This window comes from Podarcis gaigeae (genome assembly GCF_964106915.1).
Source record: "Podarcis gaigeae genome assembly, chromosome: 3".
In the NCBI taxonomy this organism is placed as follows: Eukaryota; Metazoa; Chordata; class Lepidosauria; order Squamata; family Lacertidae; genus Podarcis; species Podarcis gaigeae.
Genome location: NC_139680.1, coordinates 4,772,479 through 4,792,877, shown reverse-complemented (window position 1 = coordinate 4,792,877; position 20,399 = coordinate 4,772,479). Strand labels below are relative to the sequence as shown.

General features: G+C 43.7%; 1 protein-coding gene across 2 annotated transcripts in view; it reads left to right on the top strand.

Moving 5' to 3' along the window:
• Positions 1–20,399, top strand: part of PKHD1 (PKHD1 ciliary IPT domain containing fibrocystin/polyductin) — a 242,753-nt gene that overhangs the window by 143,132 nt on the left and 79,222 nt on the right. For both annotated transcript variants that reach the window (XM_083729646.1, XM_083729647.1), the window contains 4 exons: positions 4,701–4,896; positions 11,402–11,467; positions 13,081–13,215; positions 18,383–18,520. In XM_083729646.1, coding sequence (XP_083585772.1) covers positions 4,701–4,896; positions 11,402–11,467; positions 13,081–13,215; positions 18,383–18,520 — 535 coding nt within the window. The remainder of the gene's footprint in view (positions 1–4,700; positions 4,897–11,401; positions 11,468–13,080; positions 13,216–18,382; positions 18,521–20,399) is intronic.

Here is a 20,399-nt window from a genome sequence, read left to right as displayed (position 1 = left end):
CAGGCATCAGATGACCAATCCAAGAGCCCCAGGTCCCGGGGCCCAACGCACCAAGGCAACCCGACGGAGCTCACGGACATCCAGATATACCAGTTGCCCTACCCCAACATAGAGAAAATTTATGTAGAGGTACGGATAGAGGGGGCCCCATGCTGCATGGAGCTTGACACAGGTTCAAATCTATCCATAATCTCGGCAAGGACCTTAAGGAAACTGTGTCCTACTGGGGGTCCCAAACTCAGGCCGGCCCCATTCACCCTCCGGGACTTCCAGAAACGTAAGGTCCCCACAATGGGGGTGGGGACCTTCAGGGTGCAATACCGAGGGCGGACGCGGCAACTGGACTTGCTTGTGGTCAAGGGCCCCTACATTAGCTTACTGGGATTGGCATGGTTTGGACCACTGGGGCTAGCCATCACCGGGGTGAACCACACTACCTTACAAGTGGACGTGGATGCCATATGCAAGGAATTTCCAGAGGTTTTCGATGGGAAATTGGGACAGTATACGGGCCCCCCCATTGCTCTACAGCTTGACCCCGCAGTACGACCGGTCAGGCTAAAGGCCCGCCGGGTCCCGTTCGCCCTGAAACACCGTATAGACGAGGAATTGGACCGGCTTGTGGAGCAAGGAGTGCTGGAGCCGGTGCCTAATGCCCCCTGGGAAACCCCAATCGTCACACCCGTCAAGCCTAATGGTTCAGTCCGCATCTGCGCAGACTACAAATGTACCATAAACAAGGCCCTCACGGCCCATGCATACCCAGTGCCAGTGGTCAGCCATGTCCTTGCCACCCTGGCTGGGTCGAAAATTTTTGGCAAGCTGGACTTGGCCCAAGCATATCAACAGCTTCCAGTAGATGAGGCCACAGCAGAGGCACAGACAATTGTGACGCACAGAGGAGCGTTCAGGGTAAAGCGGCTGCAATTCGGTGTCAGTGTGGCACCAGGCATATTCCAGAATCTAATGGACTCGCTCCTTAAAGGGATTCCTGGCGTCACCCCCTTCTTCGATGATGTGTTGATTGCCGGGCCCACACCAGAGGAGTTTGAGGACCGCCTCCGCACCGTTCTGCACCGTTTCCAGATGGCGGGTCTCAAGGTGAAGCGGGAAAAATGTCTACTAGGAGTGCCTCAGGTGGACTTTCTGGGATTTATGGTGGACTCAGAAGGGGTCCACCCAACTGGGGACAAGGTACGGGCCATTTGTGATGCCCCAGCACCCAAGAGCAAGACTGAACTTCAGGCCTTCTTGGGACTATTGAACTTTTACCATTCCTTCCTCCCCCACAAAGCGGCGGTAGCGGAGCCCCTACACAGACTCCTGGACAAGCGGGCCCCTTGGGTGTGGGGCCAGCGCCAGGAGGCTGCATTCCAGGCAGTCAAGGACCTGCTTGTCTCAAACTCGGTCTTGGCACACTTCAACGAGAGGCTGCCTGTGGTGCTAGCATGCAACGCCTCGCCCTATGGCATTGGCGCTGTCCTGGGACACCAACTCCCGGATGGGAGAGAGGTACCGGTAGCATACTTTTCCCAGACACTCAACGCAACCGAGCGGAATTACTCGCAAATAGACAAGGAGGGGCTCGCAATCGTGAAGGGAGTAAAAAAATTCCATGATTTCTTGTACGGGCGGCCCTTCACCGTGGTGACTGACCACAAGCCGTTGCTTGGCTTGTTTGCTCCCAAAAAGCAGACCCCCCAAGTGCTGTCTCCTCGTGTCCTCAGGTGGTCAATTTTCCTTGCCAGCTACCAGTATGCACTGATTCACCGCCCGGGCGATGGGCCATGCGGACGCCTCAGCAGGCTACCACTACCAGAAACAGGCCCCGACCCAGCACCTGCACAAGAGGTTATGAGCCTGGAGCTGCTTCCTGACCGCCCCATTCAGGCACAAGAAGTTGCACACCATTCCAAGAAAGATAGGGTCATCTCCCGGGTCCTGGACTGGGTGTGGAGGGGATGGCCCAGCAGCAGTCCTGGGCCAGAATTCGCTGGCTACACAACCCGCAAACATGAACTGTCGGCCCACAAGGGGTGTCTGTTATGGGGAAGCAGGGTTGTTGTTCCCCAGCCCCTCCGCAAAAGGGTCCTCACAGCCCTACATGAGACACACCCAGGGGTAGTATGAATGAAGGCCCTGGCCAGGAGTTATGTGTGGTGGCCAGGGATCGACAGAGAGATAGAGGCCTGGGTCAAACACTGCCAGGCCTGCCAAGAATCCCGCCCAGATCCCCCAAGGGCCCCAGTCCAGTCCTGGGAGTCCGCCCGAGCACCATGGTCACGCCTGCATGTGGACTTCGCTGGCCCCTTTCAGGGGAAAACATTCTTCATAGTGGTGGACTCCTACACCAAATGGCTGGAAGTCGCACTGGTACCGTCCACTTCTACGTCCGCAGCCATCCGGGTACTACGCAGGCTGTTTGCAACCCACGGGCTCCCTGACACTCTCGTCTCAGACAACGGGACTGCATTTACGTCAGGAGAATTCCAAACCTTCACAGCGCAGAACGCCATCCGCCACATCTGTTCGGCGCCATTCCACCCTGCCACCAATGGCCAAGCAGAACGCATGGTGCGGACCACCAAGGACACCCTTCGCCGCATGACGCAAGGGGATTGGGAGTACCGCCTTGCCACATTCCTCCTAGCACAGCACAGGACCCCCAGCTCAACAACTGGCTGGAGCCCCGCTGAACTACTAATGGGTCGGCGCCTTGCAATCAGATTGGACCGCCTTCACCCCGATAGAGCTCAGGATGAGGTAGTGGTGGGGGAAGGCAGGAACCCCCGGACCTTCAAGGCCCAGGACCCAGTGTACGCAAAGAATTTTGGGGCAGGCCCAGCATGGGTACCTGCCACAGTCACCAGGGTCACTGGCCCCGTGTCGTATGAGGTGCTAACGGATTGGGGGCAATGCTGGCACCGCCACTGCGACCAGATACGGCAACGATTCCCGGGAGAAAACCAGGAGGAGGAAAGGTCAGAGGAGTCCCAAGGGAACAGCGGGGCAGTGAGGCCCATAGAGGAGGGGGCAGCAGGAGAGGCAGAATCAGTAAATACAGAGAGGACCTGCGAGGCCGAAAGGACACCGGAGCCAGAACCACGACTGAGCGAGCCGGTTGCGCCAGACCAAACAGGCCCATCACAGCCAGCATCCTTGGAACACGAGCCAGAACCTGAACCCCGGACCAGGGAACACCCCAGGCCACAACGCACACGTAGGCCACCGGCGTACCTCGAGGACTATGAATGCGACCTCCCGGGCAGGACTGGAACTTAGAGGGGAGGGGTGTTATGTACTGAGTTGAATAGGATCCAAATTGCAGCAGTCTGATTGGTCCTAGAACAATAGGATTCAGAATGCAGCAGTCTGATTGGTCCTAGAACAATGCAGCAATATGATTGGTTGGCAGGAACCACCCAATCATGCTCCAGATATAAGTGAATCCACAACCTGATTGGCTTACAGTAGAATTCCAGAATTAGCCAATCGTGCAGCCCATTGTGTAAATAATGTATATAAAGCAGATACTTTGAGGGGACATTCATTCATTCCTCCTCACCACTATGAGCTGAATAAAGAGCATGAAATCACTTTGCGACTCTGAGTATATTTCAGACGATTTGCTACGCAGTAGGCAAAAACCAAATGGCCCAGCCAATCAGCCAGATGGACAAAATTCCTACCAAGCCCCTGCCCCAACGGGAGACGACCCCATAACAGGCATAGCAAGGTCAATGCAACAACCCCTTACTCAAGGGTGGGTGGGCGGGTGATCCGTTGCACGCAGCAAAGAGAAAGCTCCAGGCTGCGTGCAGAGTATTTAAACATTTTACCCCTCCCACCAAAATTGCAAGATAACTTTTACCCCAGCAACCCAGTGAACCAATCACTGCCCCAGGCCATCTTTAGAGACCCTGCCTGGTAACAGAGGGGTGGCTCAGCAGACCCCACCGCAACATGTGCTCTCCATGAAGGAGAACACGCTTTACAGAATTAGGGATAAGAGTTTCTGAGTAGAGATAAGTTTATGTTAGTCCATAGTCAGATTCGATGTGGAGGTCTTAGTTTCAATCATTGAGCAAATGTCAGGAGTCAATTATGCATCAGAAGCCAGGACAGGGCCCTTTTTCGATGTATTCACCTTCATCAGCTAATTTTTAAAGGGTCGTGTAAGTTTGAAGACTTTCGGATAAATATATCCTATTATTTTCTATGTTTCTCAGGAATAACAATGACTTGTGAGTAGATCAATGTGTATCTTGAGATTTTCTGTGCCCATTCCTGGTATTTATCTGTTTTATGAAGAGGGCAAATTTGTTGGTAGAGAGACATAAAAAGGCTGTGTGTATTTTCACTTTAACAATGAGAGGCACCCCATAGCTCAGGGGTAGGCAACCTAAGGCCCATGGGCCACAAGCAGAACATGGGGGTCGTTTAACTGGCCCACAGAGGGATCTCCGATGGAGTGAACCAGCCCAGGCAAAGTAAACCTTGCTGACCCTTGCCATAGTTAGTTCAGAGGGTGTATGTACAGACCATTGGGTTAGGGAAGCCTATATTAAATCATTTAATAGTGGCACTATGGGTCTAGAGAATGTTCCTCATGTCTTAGATTCTTTCTGTTAAGCTCCAGACAAAATCTGGACACAAATATATTGTAAAAGTATGCATTTTTCTTATGTTTTACTCTCTAGTATATTGCTACGTTCGATAATTTCACAGTTGGGAATTATTTATTGCTGGAACATGAAGTCCGATCATCCCACATCAATGTTACAGTGACCTGCGGTACACAGAAAGGATTGCCACTCCTGTCGTTACCTTCACATAAGCACAATAAAGGCTGTGACTGGTTTTTCAATTGGGAAAGAAGGAAGATAACTTATTTAGGTAAGAACAAATGCATATTCCCCCCCACCTTAAGGATTCTTCTGAAACTGGGAGTTTTCAACCATCATGCTCATTGAGGAGGAACAGCTGTACCCAAGCTCAGGTAGTGGTGAGGGATATCACACGTAACTCCTCATCCATGACACTCTCCATTTGGGACATCAGAGCCCCCCCCCCAAAAAAAACATCCTATCACTTCTCTCCTCTCCTGCCACATAAAATGATGATGATGATGATTTCCTGTGTGAAGTAAGTTAGGAGGGAGGAGTTACCCAGAGTCGTATAGGAGGACTCATGAAAACACTGGGTTAACAACCCCCCACCCCCCACAGGAGATATGGAAGGGCATGAGACATGAACATGAATACTAGACAGTTCCCTGAGACTCTTTCTCCAGTATCCTTTCCTTGCATAGGAAGTGCAGCTCTTTGCTCTAGGCTCTTTTGTTCAAGATTTTTCTGATCTCTCACCTGCCATTATTCAGTTATTTTCTCTAGATCGACAGCTCTCCATTTTCCTCCTCAGTTAAATTAAAAATCTTGTTTCCTGACTCTGATCTCCCACCACCACTGCCAGCAAGACTAAACTTATTGGGATGGTGAGATTGATGGACAGCCACCTGAAGGTCTTAGCAGAAGTGGCCACTACCAGGCTGCCACCCACTCTCTGGTGGCGTACAGCACAGAGCACGTCACTCAACTTGATTTGGAAAACGTGCATCTGAACACTCCGCCCACAACTTGATACCTGTATTGGGGACTGTTGGGGCAGAAATGGCACACAAATGGACTCTGCATTTAGAAAACCTGTGAGACAAACGCTGGGTGAGGGCAGGCAGCAATGGTTATCTTGGATTCCCGCATCTACCTTTGTGGGACTGTGTCATTTTGGGCTGAGGACTTGATTGATATTCCCTTCCCAGTCCTTAAAAGAGTCACAAATGTCTCAACCAGAACAACTAAAGGCCCGGAGGTGCTGCTCTTTTCAAAAGACACGAAAAGAAACCCCATTGTTCAGACCAATCATTTGGCGCTCCTGTTACCCCTTGCTGTTGTAAGTGGGCTTGCCCAGCATCTCCCTAGAGCCTGTGCCCCTGAGGGCTGCTTCTATGCCCTAAGTTTTTGCCCATTCTTCACTTTTGTAGGTAGAAGATCTCTTGATGCACAAAGTGGGGGAGGCCGAGGTGCAGAGGGTACTCTTCACCCTCCCCAGCCGTATAATGGGGATCTCTGTGGGGGGTGGCTGGTTTGTGCATCCCTCTCCCACCCAGGACTATGGGCCCTCTGGCACCCCATGCTACCCAGTAGTCAGGTAATGCTTGGACACCAGTCTCCCACCTACCCACAAACAAGAAATCTGTACTATCCAGCTGGTAGCATTTGAACTTGTTCTTTGGACATGAAAGACCATCTGACGCCTTGGGTCACATGTTGGGACTTAGGGAGAATCAAACCTATCCATTATGAAGGAAATCAGCCCTGAGTGCTCCCTGGAAGGACAGATCGTGAAGCTGAGGCTCCAATACTTTGGCCACCTCATGAGAAGAGAAGACTCCCTGGAAAAGACCCTGATGTTGGGAAAGATGGAGGGCACAAGGAGAAGGGGACGACAGAGGACAAGATGGTTGGATAGTGTTCTCGAAGCTACCAACATGATTCTGACCAAGCAGGAGGCAGTGGAAGACAGAAGTGCCTGGCGTGCTCTGGTCCAGGGGGTCATGAAGAGTCGGACACGACTAAACAACAACAACATGAAACTCTAGGAAGGAGTAGTCAGTGTCTGGCTCTCCAGCTTTAGATATTTGGGCCCCTTCCCTGGATTAAGCAATGGGAGCTTTTCTTTCCACATACCCCAGCACCCCACAACCATTTCACCTTAGCCACTGTTTAGATTTATTGACTTCCGCCAGTAAGGATATACCAACTTTTTGGCTTCACAGAACTTATTTAGGGCAGAAAGGTTGAGAAGGGTTTGTCTTTTTTTTCTTTTTGCTTTGTTTCAGTTTTTTTGCAATGTCCGGTAGGAAATCAGCATTGTCGCATTGCTGGTCTTGGTCGTTTGAGCCTTCAACGAAGAAAGAGGGCAGTTTTGTATTTTAATCCTTGGAGTTCTCCTTGTTACTATATTAGAAACTGGCTTTATTTTTAAGTTACATTAATGGTCTGAAATAATTAGTCAACTAATTAATCCCGTTTACAAGCTTTGTAGGATTCTTCAGCTGCCACTCACTTCCAAGCCCGGGGCTCCCTGTTTAGTGTCTACTCTCATGTTCATGTGACTTAGTCTCCATGGCTACAGGCTGCATCTGCTGACACCCCATACACTATTTACTGCTTAATTAAGAATTTCACGCTCAGCCCTTATCTGCCACAAAGAACAAGAACACGCTGTTAGGAAATTCCAAATTTAGGCCACTGCATAAGGAAAGCCTTTATTGTAGGCCTGACTCTGTGGAGCCTCTTTAACGATCCTCTTGGCAACTGAGCTGCCACCTTTCAATCAAAAATCATTAAATGGGGCAGAGATAATGAGCATGTAGCATATCAAAAGGAGGATGCTTGCTTGGGCTGAAGAGGAAAAGCTGTAAGAGCCTATAAGCAGCCACCACTTCAAAGGAAGAGGAGGTTGCTCCGTCAGCAGGACCCATAAAGCATCATTTGTTCCTGTTTGACTTATGTAAAAGGTCTGGCATGTTAGAGCCCCGTCTTGCAGACGTGGGTCCCCCGCCCTTTCGGTGCTCGTGTGTCAGCAGTTAGGCAGCTGGGCTCAAACCGTATCAGCCAGAGCATATAATCACTTGACTCTGCCCCAACAATGGACACTTGTAGGGGGTGGTCGAGGGGAGGTCTGTGCAACAATGGGAACACAATTATTGCAGCTGCTAGGGAGGGCTATAATTCTTCTCAGAGAAGCTAAAGGGACCTTGTAGAGGTGGTGGTGGTGGGGAACCTGGGTGTATTATTAATAACCAGACTTTTGGAAGTACTTTCCGATGTCAGTGGGGTTCCAGCAGCTGCTCTTGTCCTGGCCTTCTCTAATAATTGTACATTCTGTTAGGGGTCAACTTACTTTTGACCCTCTCCTTTTGTGCCAGTTAAAAGCCTTTTAGAGTGAATTGTTGCGAGAGTGGCAGGAGTGCATTAAACCCAAAATTTAATGTCAATAAATACATATCAGATGCCAGCTCATTCACTGGCGTGCTCCTAGATTCACACACTCTTTTTCTTGCTTCAGTCTGAATGACACAGTTAAAAGAAAATACATTGTGATTCAGAAAGCTGGACATCTGAAGGAAGCCATCCTGGAGTGCAGCAGGGCTGCTTATACTCTATATTATCCCACCCTGATGTGCTCTGGGAAGGACCGTGTGCCTTCTTAAGTTTGAAATGTCAGGACCCTTTTTGCATGCAAAGTGGAAACAAAACCCAAACTGATATGGGAAGCAAGCTGACTAACTTCACTCATTGTACATCGATCTGTTGTTGTGTAAGTCTGCCTTAACCAAGCTACACTAAAAACAAAAAACATTACACAGTTATGAATAAACCGCAAATAGAGTTTCCTGACATGCAGAGTTTTCAGAGAACATTCTTCAAAGCTCTCAATTAAGAAAGTGTTCGTTAGCAGCTGCGTCTGGTTCTGCCTCCCCCCTCCCCATGTCCCAGGGACAGCACTGGGATGGAAGCTTCAGTGTTGGAGTCTGAATGTTCTGACTTTTATAGGTGTAATGTCAGATATTAAAGCTATTTTACGTATATGTTGTAAAGGAACTTTGCCAAGGCATTCTTGTGAACGGGTGTATTAGCCTACTTTATAAATCACAGGGGCAGCAGGACATGTCTTTCAAGGTGCCTTTTCACAAACATGTAAAGTGCATGATTTAAAGTGCAGACTGAGCAGGAAGGCAGCCCCACAAATGTGCTTTTCCCTTAGAGCCCAGTAGAGGGACCAGCAGTTCAACAGGCAGAGCAGCAAGAGGGGTAGAGTCCCTATCTCACATGCCCTTTGGGGGCTTCAACATGATTTATTTATTTTTATGCTGCCAACTCATGTAAAATATCAAGGTAGTGTGTCATATATATAAAATAAAACTGGAAAGACCATAAAAGCAATACCAAAATAAAATAAAATAAAATAATTGCAGCTCACCCCTGCTTTAAACATGACTAGATCAGTCCTGCATCTACACAGACATGAGACTGCTGTTATCTTCTGTAGTTTGGGTGTGAGATGATGATGATGAAGAAGAAGAGGAATTTGGACTTGATATCCCGCCTTTCACTCCCCTTAAGGAGTCTCAAAGCAGCTAACAATCTCCTTTCCCTTCCTCCCCCACAAAAAAAAACACTCTGTGAGGTGAGTGGGGCTGGGAGACTTCAGAGAAGTGTGACTAGCCCAAGGTCACCCAGCAGCTGCATGTGGAGGAGCGGAGAAGCGAACCCAGTTCCCCAGATTACGAGTCCACCGCTCGTAACCACTACACCACACTGGCTCTCGGTGGAATACCCAGTGGAAAAGAACTGCACATGAAGATGGATTTCATGTATCACTATATGCTATAATTACAGTGGTAATTTTGAACCCAGGTAGCAGAAACTCTGAGGTGCTGTATGTGGATTGGTATATTTGCATCTTCTATTCCATTAATAGACTCATGCAATGACCCTTTGATCTAACATCCTCCTAAAAACCTGCAGTACCTAACATGACTTTTCCATCTAGGTGCCTGCTGAAAAGCCACCCTTTGACCAAATAGGCATTGTGTTGTGGAGCCTGTAATGCACCCTACTGGAGAACAGTAGACACTTTCCATCCCCTCTATTTTGTTGAGCTAAAATTAATCTATTAATGGTTTACTTGGTTAGATTTGGTCGAAACTCATTTTGTTTCTTCAAAGTCTTAGTGTGTGGTATCCTGGTTGCATTCTCTCAATAAGCTTGTTATAGATTACCTGAACATGAAACGCTACATAAACCATTGACAGTTCCTTGGATTTGGCAATGATTTCTAAAAGCTTTCAATGTTATTTTTTCATGTGATATTGGTTGAACCACTTAATGTTAAATAGAATACTCTGGCTTGCTGTTTATGTGTGTCTGTTGTGGTCATTTATCCCAGTTTTAGCTTTTTCTAATAACCACAAGCAAAGTTTTCTGTCACCACATAGTTGATGAACATATTGCTCCACCTGTGCATCAACCCCTAGCTAGAAGAGGGGGAAATGGTTGGGAAAGCTGAATTAAAGGAAGACTTTTTAATAATAATAATAATAATAATAATAATAATAATAATAATAATTACATCAGCCAGGTGTCCAACAAAGCCCAAAATCTGATGGTACTTGTTACCCACTCCTTTATTTGGTTTTATCTGGGCCCTAGGGTTTTAAAGCTGTATTTTGTGAAGAGGCACTCAAATTTTGCATTGGGATCCTTTGTTTCTTTGCCTAGATGATAGTGTGGAGTATATACAACTGTTCTATGAACTTCCATTGCCGGAGAACCTTATGATGCTGCACAGCCAGTATAGCGTAGTGTCTAGATGCTAAGACTTGTTTCAGGGAGGCCAAGGTTCAAACCCTAACCCTTAGCATTAAAGTTGACTGGATGACCTTAAACCTGCTGGCTGTCCCTCAGACTAACCTGCTTCAGGCTATTGTGAGGATAAAATGAGAGTTAAATCACACCTGGGAGGAAACATGGGGCAGGGGAGATGTAGTAAATAAAAGAAGTTGATCCCAGAGTGTTGATTGTATTTAGTTTGGTTTTTATTGCAATATATTTGGCTACAGAGAGATGGATTTGGAACATGGTTGCACACCAGCAGTTTAGCAATGGAAGAAGATCCATAGGGAGACAATGGAACAGGCTAAAACTGAGGTTTCCAATAAATATCTGGTGCATCAGATAATTGCTGTATGGTGCCTTGAGTGTAGGAGATCCTATCTTAAAATGGAGGTCTGCCTAGTGATATGTCCTTACAACTGTATAAATTCTGTAATTATTCAGTAATGATTTCATTTTATCTTCCAAGAGCCGTTAGCTGGGGATACCTTTATATTTTAATAAATAAGAAAAATTATGTGCTTTTCATTGTCTGTCTCTGGTAGATACAGTTTCTCAGAGGACAGAATTGGTCACTGAAATCTATAAATGTATTTGAATGTAGTTGAACAAAAAAGTTGAACATTTTCTGCTAAATTTCTACTGCAAATGGAGGGCTAATAGAGTTACCTTGGACCAACAGGGACCAGAGGGTGAAATTTTCTCTTTCCTTTTGGTTGTTTGTACTTGTATCTAATTGTTTATTTAATGCATATGCCTATGGTTGAACAAAAAAATCAGAGGTGAGGAATCCATGGATTATTTTAACTGGTTGTGAAATGCCTTCAGTAACTGAGAAGCTTAGCAAAGTTTATAACTGGAAATTATCGTAGAATAATATTTTAGCCTACTTTAATTTGTTTGTCAGTTTTATCTGTAAACTGTTGGCTTCTGAAATTTAGTTACAGGTCAAGGCCCAATCCACGTGGCATTCCAAGCAGAAGTCACGCTCCCTTTACCAGTGCCCGGTATGTGTTGAAGGTGTGGGATTATTCAGACCACTAAAAATGTTTATCTGCAATGCTTTTGTGGGCTAATGTCTGTACTTGGGTAATTTTTTTTTTTAAAAAAGAATAATGGTACCTTCTTTAACTTCAGACTATTTTAAAGATAATTATTCCTGTGCATTAGGCTTCAAGTGCACACGGAAACACATTTTTGTGCACATGAGTCTTTCTGTACAAAATAATTTAGAAAGGAGAAAAGTTCACTTTCCACCACCCAGGATATTTAAAATTGACCTGTAAGCTGCTCTTGGCTGAAGATTGAAGTAAGAATGCTTTTTTAGGTTGACATCTCCGACACCCCTACTCCTGCCCTCCTCTAACAGGCACTCAGTGAAATCAGAGCTGTTTAAGAAGGCAAATCATAGAATTGTAGAATTGGAAGGGACCACAAGAGGGTTGGACTTGGAGTCCAACCCTCTGCAATGCAGGAATCTTTTGCCCAATGTGTGGCTTTAACCGACAAGCCTGAGATTAAGGCTGGATCTATACTGATCTGGAAAACACTATTTTAAAAAATGCTATATAAAAAAAGCTTTCAATGCAATTTCTCATTGGGACAGATCACAGCTCTACAGCACTATCTGGTATCACATGTTTATAAAGCATAGATAACATTTTAATTAGACCAGTGTAGCTGAGTCCTAGGGTGGGTAAAACCTCAGCGCCTAGGACTTGCCAATTGTATGGTCGGTGGTTCGAATCCCTGCGGCGGGGTGCGCTCCCGTTGCTCGGTCCCAGCGCCTGCCAACCTAGCAGTTCGGAAGCACCCCCGGGTACAAGTAGATAAATAGGGACCGCTTACTAGCAGGAAGGTAAACGCCGTTTCCATGTGCTGCACTGGCTCGCCAGATGCAGCTTGTCACGCTGGCCACGTGACCCGGAAGTGTCTGGGACAGCGCTAGCCCCCGGCCTCTTAAGTGAGATGGGCGCACAACCCTAGAGTTGGACACGACTGGCCCGTACGGGCAGGGGTACATTTACCTTTTAGCTGAGTCCTAAGTTTCATCCTCCAAACTGAGCTATCCCGCCTTATAGGGTTGGGGCCAGACTGGCGAAAAAGAGGAAAAAGCACCTTTGTGTTGTGCTATGTTTTTTGATGAAATGACAAATTAGTAAAAATCATTGCATTTTGAAAAAAAACTGAACTAAAAATAATGAGTATCTTAATTTGTTTTCAATTTTTGCATAGTTAAAGATCTTCTGATCTTTAAGACCACATTGGAAAATTGAAGTATTTTCCTTGCTGTTAAGATGGAGTAATTGGGAAAGTAGTCATGTGTGCATATGGGTATGTTTTTTTTTACTTCAAATGCTGTGATTTTGTTGGTCGGTGGGAAGTATCTGTTTTTGGTGTGAATATGTGTCCATGAGAAACATAAATCTGTGATTAACTCATTTCGTGCTGTTATGAATGGTATGTATTAAATGCTTTGATAGTTGAAACCAATATCTAAGCTTGGTAATGGAATTGCATACTGTCAATGATCAGTTTTGATAGGAATAAGCATCTTTATTTACACACCTTGGTTATGCTTATAAGGTACACTGTTTATAGTAATATGCCCTGCTTCTAGATCCAGTTCCTCCTCCTCCTCCACCACCTCTTCTGAGATGGTCACTTTCTGAGTCTTGGGATGGTGTGACAAAGGGCTGGGGTGGCTACAATAAGAGCATACCATCAACTGGTCAAGACGTCATCATTTTGCCTGGTAAGTAGAAAAGGTCTGATGTGAAAGAAAAACCATAGAAGCATGAGAGAGAGAGAGAGAGAGAGAGAGAGAGAGAGAGAGAAAGAGATAAATAATAAATAAATAAATATACACAGAAAAGCTGGGTTATGCTGATAATGAATCCACAATTTCCCCTTTTTCATATTCCAAAAGGGGATAGAGCTTTGGTTCATCTAAGATAGGGTGGGGGAACTTGTGTGTTGAAGTAAGAGTAGCGAAATTGCAGCTAAGAAGCTCAAATTCTATATATGAGTGACACCCTTCTTTGGAAACTAAACAAATATCCAGACTTAACATTCAAAAATTTTACTTGCAGAAAATTATAGTTATAGATAAATTAAAACATAATATTTGCAGGTGCATGCTTCTCCAAGCATAGGCCTACAATCTCTTCTTCTAACTTCCAAACAATGGTATTTTCCTCTCTTTCCAGAGCTCAGCACTCAGCCTTCTCTATCTCTATTAAGCCATACCTTAAAGCTCCTATGAGATATTTCCACTTTTTCCCATCCTTCAGCTTTGCTTTCTTTCTTTCAGGCAGAGAAGAAGCACTCCAACACTCTATTCAACGTAGCAGTGTTCACAGTGGATTCTAAAACACTTCACATAAAATGGAGTCTCTCCTTCATTAGATACCTCCCATATGACTAACGTTATCCAATCACATGAGAACTACTAGAGAACTTGCTAGAATTCAGTTACCAACCCATCAAATTTAAACACATAGTAATGCATACAAGCATTTAGAATTTCAGTGAATTAAACTACCATACTTAACATTGTGGCTTTCCACGTGTCAGGCCCCAAAATTCATCAGTCCCAGCCAGCATGACCAATGATGGGGGATGATGGGAGTTGCAGTCCAACTATATTGGGAGGACTACAAATTTCCTCACTTCCACCTCTGATCTAAGAATGCAAAAATGGAAACACTCTGTGGGTGCAACCCCCTTGCCCTCTGAAGAGGTTCCTTTCAGAATAGTCACCAGAAAGAGGGTTACTGACTTCCTTGCTGTAGTCAAAGTCTCCATAAAAAAATTATTCCCAGACCTCAGACTCACACCTTGGAAGTTTAGTCCTGAGCTCTTCTGAATAAACCTAATTTTAAAAGGCTTAAAGAAGCAACACTACCATGGACTGAATAATGAAACCAAAGCAAAATACTTAATTGGCAAATAGAAACAAGACAAGTGTACTGCTTAAAAGCTAAGTCATTCATGCTTTAGAACATGCATTTTTTTTCATTCTGTAGCCCTCTGGTAAAAATATTTGTAACCCTTTCCTCATACCATGAGCATAAAATGAAGATTTTAATATCTAAGATCATGGAAAGATATCAGATATTAAAATCTTCATTTTATACTCTGCAGTTCTTGCAAGCCACATTCTAATCTTCTTTTTGGATGTGTGTTGTCTGACTCCTTTAATTTTCTTTGTAGTTGATCTCTCTCTCTTAACTTACTCTTTTCCTAAGAATCCCCACTTTTCTTTTTCTTGACTGTGTGTTTGTGTAAAGAATTCTGTTTTCCACACCAGGAATCAAAACAATAACCATAGACAAGCCTAACATGTGCCAGAGTGCTTCTTATGTGAGGTGCAGAAATTAGGGATGCGTTAATTTGCTCTCCTTTTTGCTTTCACATTTGTATGCAAAGTTCAAATGAAATACCCTAATACTGTGTGCAAGAGAAAAGCATGTTATAATTTCTAGCAATGGTATGTTGTATAGATATGATATCATGTAGCCTCCGGCAGTTTTGTTTTTTAGTGGTGGAATCTGCTCTGTTGTTAGTGGGCTTTTTTTTTTTATTCTTTCTGATTCTGATTTGCTTTGAAGTTTTTCTGTTTGAAGAGATGAATGCTGGAGCCCTGTATCTCATGTAATAATGCTTCCGTTGTTCCTGATTTCCACTTGGTGGTATATTTATGGCATTTTCTAGTGCAAGAGTATTGATCAAAGGGATTTTGTGTCATTACTTGAATCATTAGCAAGTTTTGTTTTATGCCAGAGCTGTGTCATTACTGAACTTTTCTCCAGACAAAAAACATGCATGCATGAATGGTGTATCAATTTAGATATTAGAGTTGTGTCCTTCTTCGTTACCTATTAGCATTTGCTGATTAAGTGGTGTAGAGTGGATGGAGAGAAAAGAGATGAGTCACACGTGACCTTTCCCCCCAAGGTTTATATGACCTAAAGTATGCAATATTTGGCCCCAAGTTATTTAATGCTACAAATAGATGTATGTTGCAAGATGTGAATAAGACGCTTCAGATTTTTTCATTTCCTAAAGGAGTGTGGAAAGAGCTTAGCTCTACAATAGAGCCCTCTGCTGTTCTGTTGAATATATTTCTGCATCACTCCAACACCACATAAAATAGAGTGGCTGTGGTTTCACCATTCTGGTTATGCCCCTTAGTTGTTGTTGATGATGATCAGATTCATTCATTCACCAGCAGAACTATTTTTGTGCATGACAAGTTAACAATAAACAAATCTGTGTTGCTGATGTAAGGTCACATTCAAACAGCATTGATTACAGTTTATAGGAAGTTAGTACTTTTTTTTTTTAAAGGCTCAGTTATTTCTAAGGATATGTGGCTTAGCAAATAAGTAACTGAACTAGATGAAGTATACACTCTAGGATGACACGGACTATGTTATGCATGCACTTACTGACTTGGATCTTAAGTTTTTATTCTGTAAATGCAAGCTCCTTCTGTTCAGTGAGGGGGGACAAAGGATTTAAGCTAATGTCTTATAAAAATGCTTGTCTTAGGCTGGTTCCCACAAATTAATTTAGCTACAATGGCTTTCCTTCCTCTGCTTCTGTGTACTATTGTGACACTGTATTATTTTCTGATTTCCAAGTCAATTTGTGCAAGGTATCTTCTGTATTATGTCAACTTACTGAATTTTAACCAGTGGTTGGTTTGTGCTAGCATGAAATTATTCCGCTCGTGGCATTTGCTTCCCACCAGGACTGCAGCTCTTTGTGCCAGCTCCTGCAGAGTTCCTGGGGGCTCCTCAAATCTCAAGAGCAGCTTGAGGGAGTGTAGGAGGGGACCCATGGAAATCTAGTACCTTGCCTTGCATAAGCAGGAGTGCTTTCTGTTAGTGCATTTGATAAGAACCTATGCAAATCAACAGTAAAGAAAGAATGATCAATGTTGCTATGGTTCACACTTTTAATGAGGTGCCAGCATGAATGTGGTCTGGGCAGTTGCCATTGTAACAGTCTAGTGAGAGTTATTTGAGGTGGGAAGAGCAGTAACCCCTTCTTAGAGAGTTGCTGTACTTCTGAGGTATAGGTTCTAATACTGAAGGCGTCTGAGGATGCCCTGGAAGTGTTTCCCATTCCAATGTACTACACCAACCCCATAGTTTTGTGGTCATCTAGATCAGTAGTTCTCACACTTTCTTCCTCCAGGGAAATCTTTCAGCACTAACTTGTCTACCAATAAACCGACTTGCGCTGCTGAGATTAGAGAGCGCGTTCTAGGACGCACACAATGTGTTGGTGTGGAACTTTTCTTAAAGACCAATTGGGTCTCACTTTATTGTCCCGCGTGAGCAGAGTGTGCTCCAGATAACAGCAACATGCTGCTGTGGTTGCACATCCTGGGGAAATAGCTATTTCTCAGAGAAACATCTGCAATTGTCAGTCTTCTTACTGAGAAGTCTTGGATAAACTTCCCCAAGAGTTTCCCTGTCAATAGTCTGAAAATCACTGATCTGTGTCTTTAGAATGGAGGGTTAAATGTATTTTGAATATTTGAAATTATGCCCCGAGGTTAGAAATGGTCTCCTTTTTAAGCAAAAAACAATTTCTATGTTGTTTTTCAGAGTGCAACATAGAAAAAATCTTGCTTTAAAAAAAGGAAGTTTGAATTATTTCTTAATAAAGTAACAGTAGATGACATAGATAGAGTTCACCCAAATGACCTTTCTGTCATTCAAACTGCAGCTATGGATACTTGGCCATTCTGCCTCCATTCATAATCTACTTGACCTCTGCTTCTTTTGTTTATTTATAGCACAAGGAGAGAAAAGAGGCCTTCTATTCACTTTGGAGCCATCTGTTTTCCACTGTTTGTTTGACTAGTAACTTGACCTGATGATAATGTGGTGTCTGAATGACAAAACAGATTGATTTGTTGTGTAACTTTTTCATCCTTCGGAGCTCAGTGGCAGGCAATGTGGAAGAAACACAGGCAGCCCATCTGAAGCTTGAAGACCAATCCTTTTGCTTTGTGTCTCTTAAAAAAATATGTTGATTCCCTTAAGCTGCATTCACAAGCAAGTGTTTCACTGAATTTCTTTGCTGACTGGGAGAAAGAGATCAAGGGAGAATTTTCATGTGTTTATTTACAGACTAATTAAATTAGGTCTGTTATTTTAGTAGCAGCAGGAGCTAATGATACAGTAGTATGTTGAGATTCTGAATGCAGTATGCATCATTTTTTGAAAGCCTCTTAATCATGGTCCAGGTATCTTTGTATTTTGGTGTGTGTGTGTGTGTGTGTGTGTGTGTGCAAATGTTTGCTGCTTTTCTCTAGCAACTTAACACCAACCTGCTGCAATGCCAGCACACTGAAGTACTGTTAAACCAATTAGTTTCGCTAGGAGAGATTAAAGTGTGCATGAAGTCTGGATTGAAAATATAGACAATCACTTGCCATGAGCCTGAGAACAATGAAGATGCTGTTGTGTGTGATTTGAGGAAGGAAGTGAGCGCGTTGGTGAGAGGGGTAGCCATCACAAGTACACCGTGGTATCCTATGCACAGAGTGAGATGGAAAAGCCAGCACCTGCCCACTTCCCTTTTAAAGTCACACAGCAACAGCAAGGGGCATTTTTGTTGCTCTTTGGGTCAGCGTTCCATTAAAATGTATGCCATCCCCCCATTACTCTTCATTGTCATGGCAGGTAGGTAATTATTTGACCAGTATTAGGGGCTGCTCCAGAAAGCACCTCATATCTGGCCGTGAAGATCTTCTGCTCTCTTTTCTTGGTGCTGTGTTCTACGTTCTTTCATTTCAAATTTGAAGACTGTTGGAGGCAGAGTGCTTCCTTAAGTGTTTTTATTGAACTGAAACCACAGGCGTCACAGACTTCTCCCTCCCTTTCCTCCCTCTTTCTCAGGCCGAAGCATCTTTGTGGATACAACTCTTCCTCGTGTACGAGGCCTCTATATCCAGGGCACACTGGAATTCCCATCAAATTCCAGCAATGTACTTAGCGCAGCCTGTATTGTGATTGCTGGCGGTGAACTGAGAGTGGGTAAGTGAAGAAGAAAAATAAGCAGCAGGAAATCTGCATGCTGGGTGCTGGTCAAGGACAAACAACACATCTACACATCCCCACTGCTGTTACTGATAATAACACCAGCAGCAGGAATATACTTTCATGGGGCTGGCGGGGATACCAATAACACTGAGTGGCTGATCCATGTCCATATAAATTGAGATTATAAGGACTCTTTGTGTTGCATTTTTTTCTCTTTGAACATGAGTAGCATTCCTGAAGGAATATTGCAGTGTGTTATCCGTTATTTCCTAATTCATCATCATCCCAAGTGTGATTGAGCCCATTGCACTGAGCCCATTCATTCACAATGAAGACAACTAATTATTTATATGCAATATACAAGTCATTTTCCATAATTCATTACATCGTAAGCTTTACAAATCAGGCTATTTTAGTTACTTACAGGGATCCTTGCCATTTTAATACTGCTGTGTTGGTCACTCTTTGACCTTTCTCAAAATTGCTTTTTTAGGAAATTTGTAGGGGGGATTTGAGTAATTGGGTACTTGAGGAAGGCAACCTGCAACTTTTTTCTGGTGAATCTCAAGGGGTCCATGTAGTTAATATGGCTTTGGAAAAATGGAAACATTTTAGAATACATTTTTGTCTTGGGAATAAAATAACGGTTTAAGAGTTAGTGAGGAGGTAAGTCCAAAGATGGATATTCTTAATAGTTGATAACTAGCAGTGGCCATGGTCCATAGAGCCACAGGATCCATGAAAGCTTATGCCAAAATAAGTATGTAAGGTACAAGAAGAGTCTTTGTTGGATGTGTTCCCACGAAATTCATCCAAAAGCCCTCCTCTTCCCAGAGTTGCCAGACCATAAATGTTCTCAGTCCTAAAAATGCAAGCCTTTCTTGTATTGATTGTATCAGTTCCAGTGCCACTTCTTTGGATACAGAACTTTGAAAAACATGGAGACTTTTCTCTCTTTTTTACATGCAAAAGTTTCTGCTTTTTAAAAAAATAATATTTATTAACATTTTAAAGACTACAAAAGAAAGACTACAAAAGAAAGGAAAAAAAATAAACAAAACAATACAATTCAATACAAAAACAGAAACACCACACAACACCAACCCCAAAACATTAAATTAACAAAACCAAACAAACACAATTTAAAACACATCTAATAAGTTCAGTATCTTAACTTTCATTTACTTGTTTCAACGACCTCCTCACACCTCCCTTTTTGTATTCCACTTTAATTAACTGTTTCAGCAATTCCTTTCCATCTTCCTCTGTTTTCTGTCCTGTAATTTATCTTAACATATTCTAACCTTATTTTTCCCTTTAATATATAATTGTCTTAACATATTTTAACCTTATTTTCCCTTTAGTACTCTAATAATCTATTTGTACTTAATTCCTTATAACATTTCTACTAAAGCCATATAGCTCCTTTCCAACATTTTTCTAACACTCATTAATTTTACAATATTTTTATAAATAGTCTTTAAACTTTTTCCAATCTTCTTCCACCGACTCTTCTCCCTGGTCCCGGATTCTGCCAGTCATATCCGCCAATTCCCTATAGTCCATCAACCTGGTGATCTTCTGTCCAATGCTCTTAACTCTTTTCCAAGTCCCTTCTGCGAGTCTTCTTCATATTTATACATGAGCTTTACTTTGTCTTCCACTGACCTTATTTTCATTTTCCTTCCTTTGAGGCTAAAGAGTAGATCTCGGGGAAACTCCCACCTAAAGATGATTTTATTCCTTCTCGACAGGGCAACCAAATCTCCGTAGTTAAATCTAAGATCCAAAAGGTATTTCAGGACATCTTTCAAAATTTCCACTCTTATCTGTTGTTCTTCTAAGTTCTTCTGGTAGTTCCAACAGTCTCTTA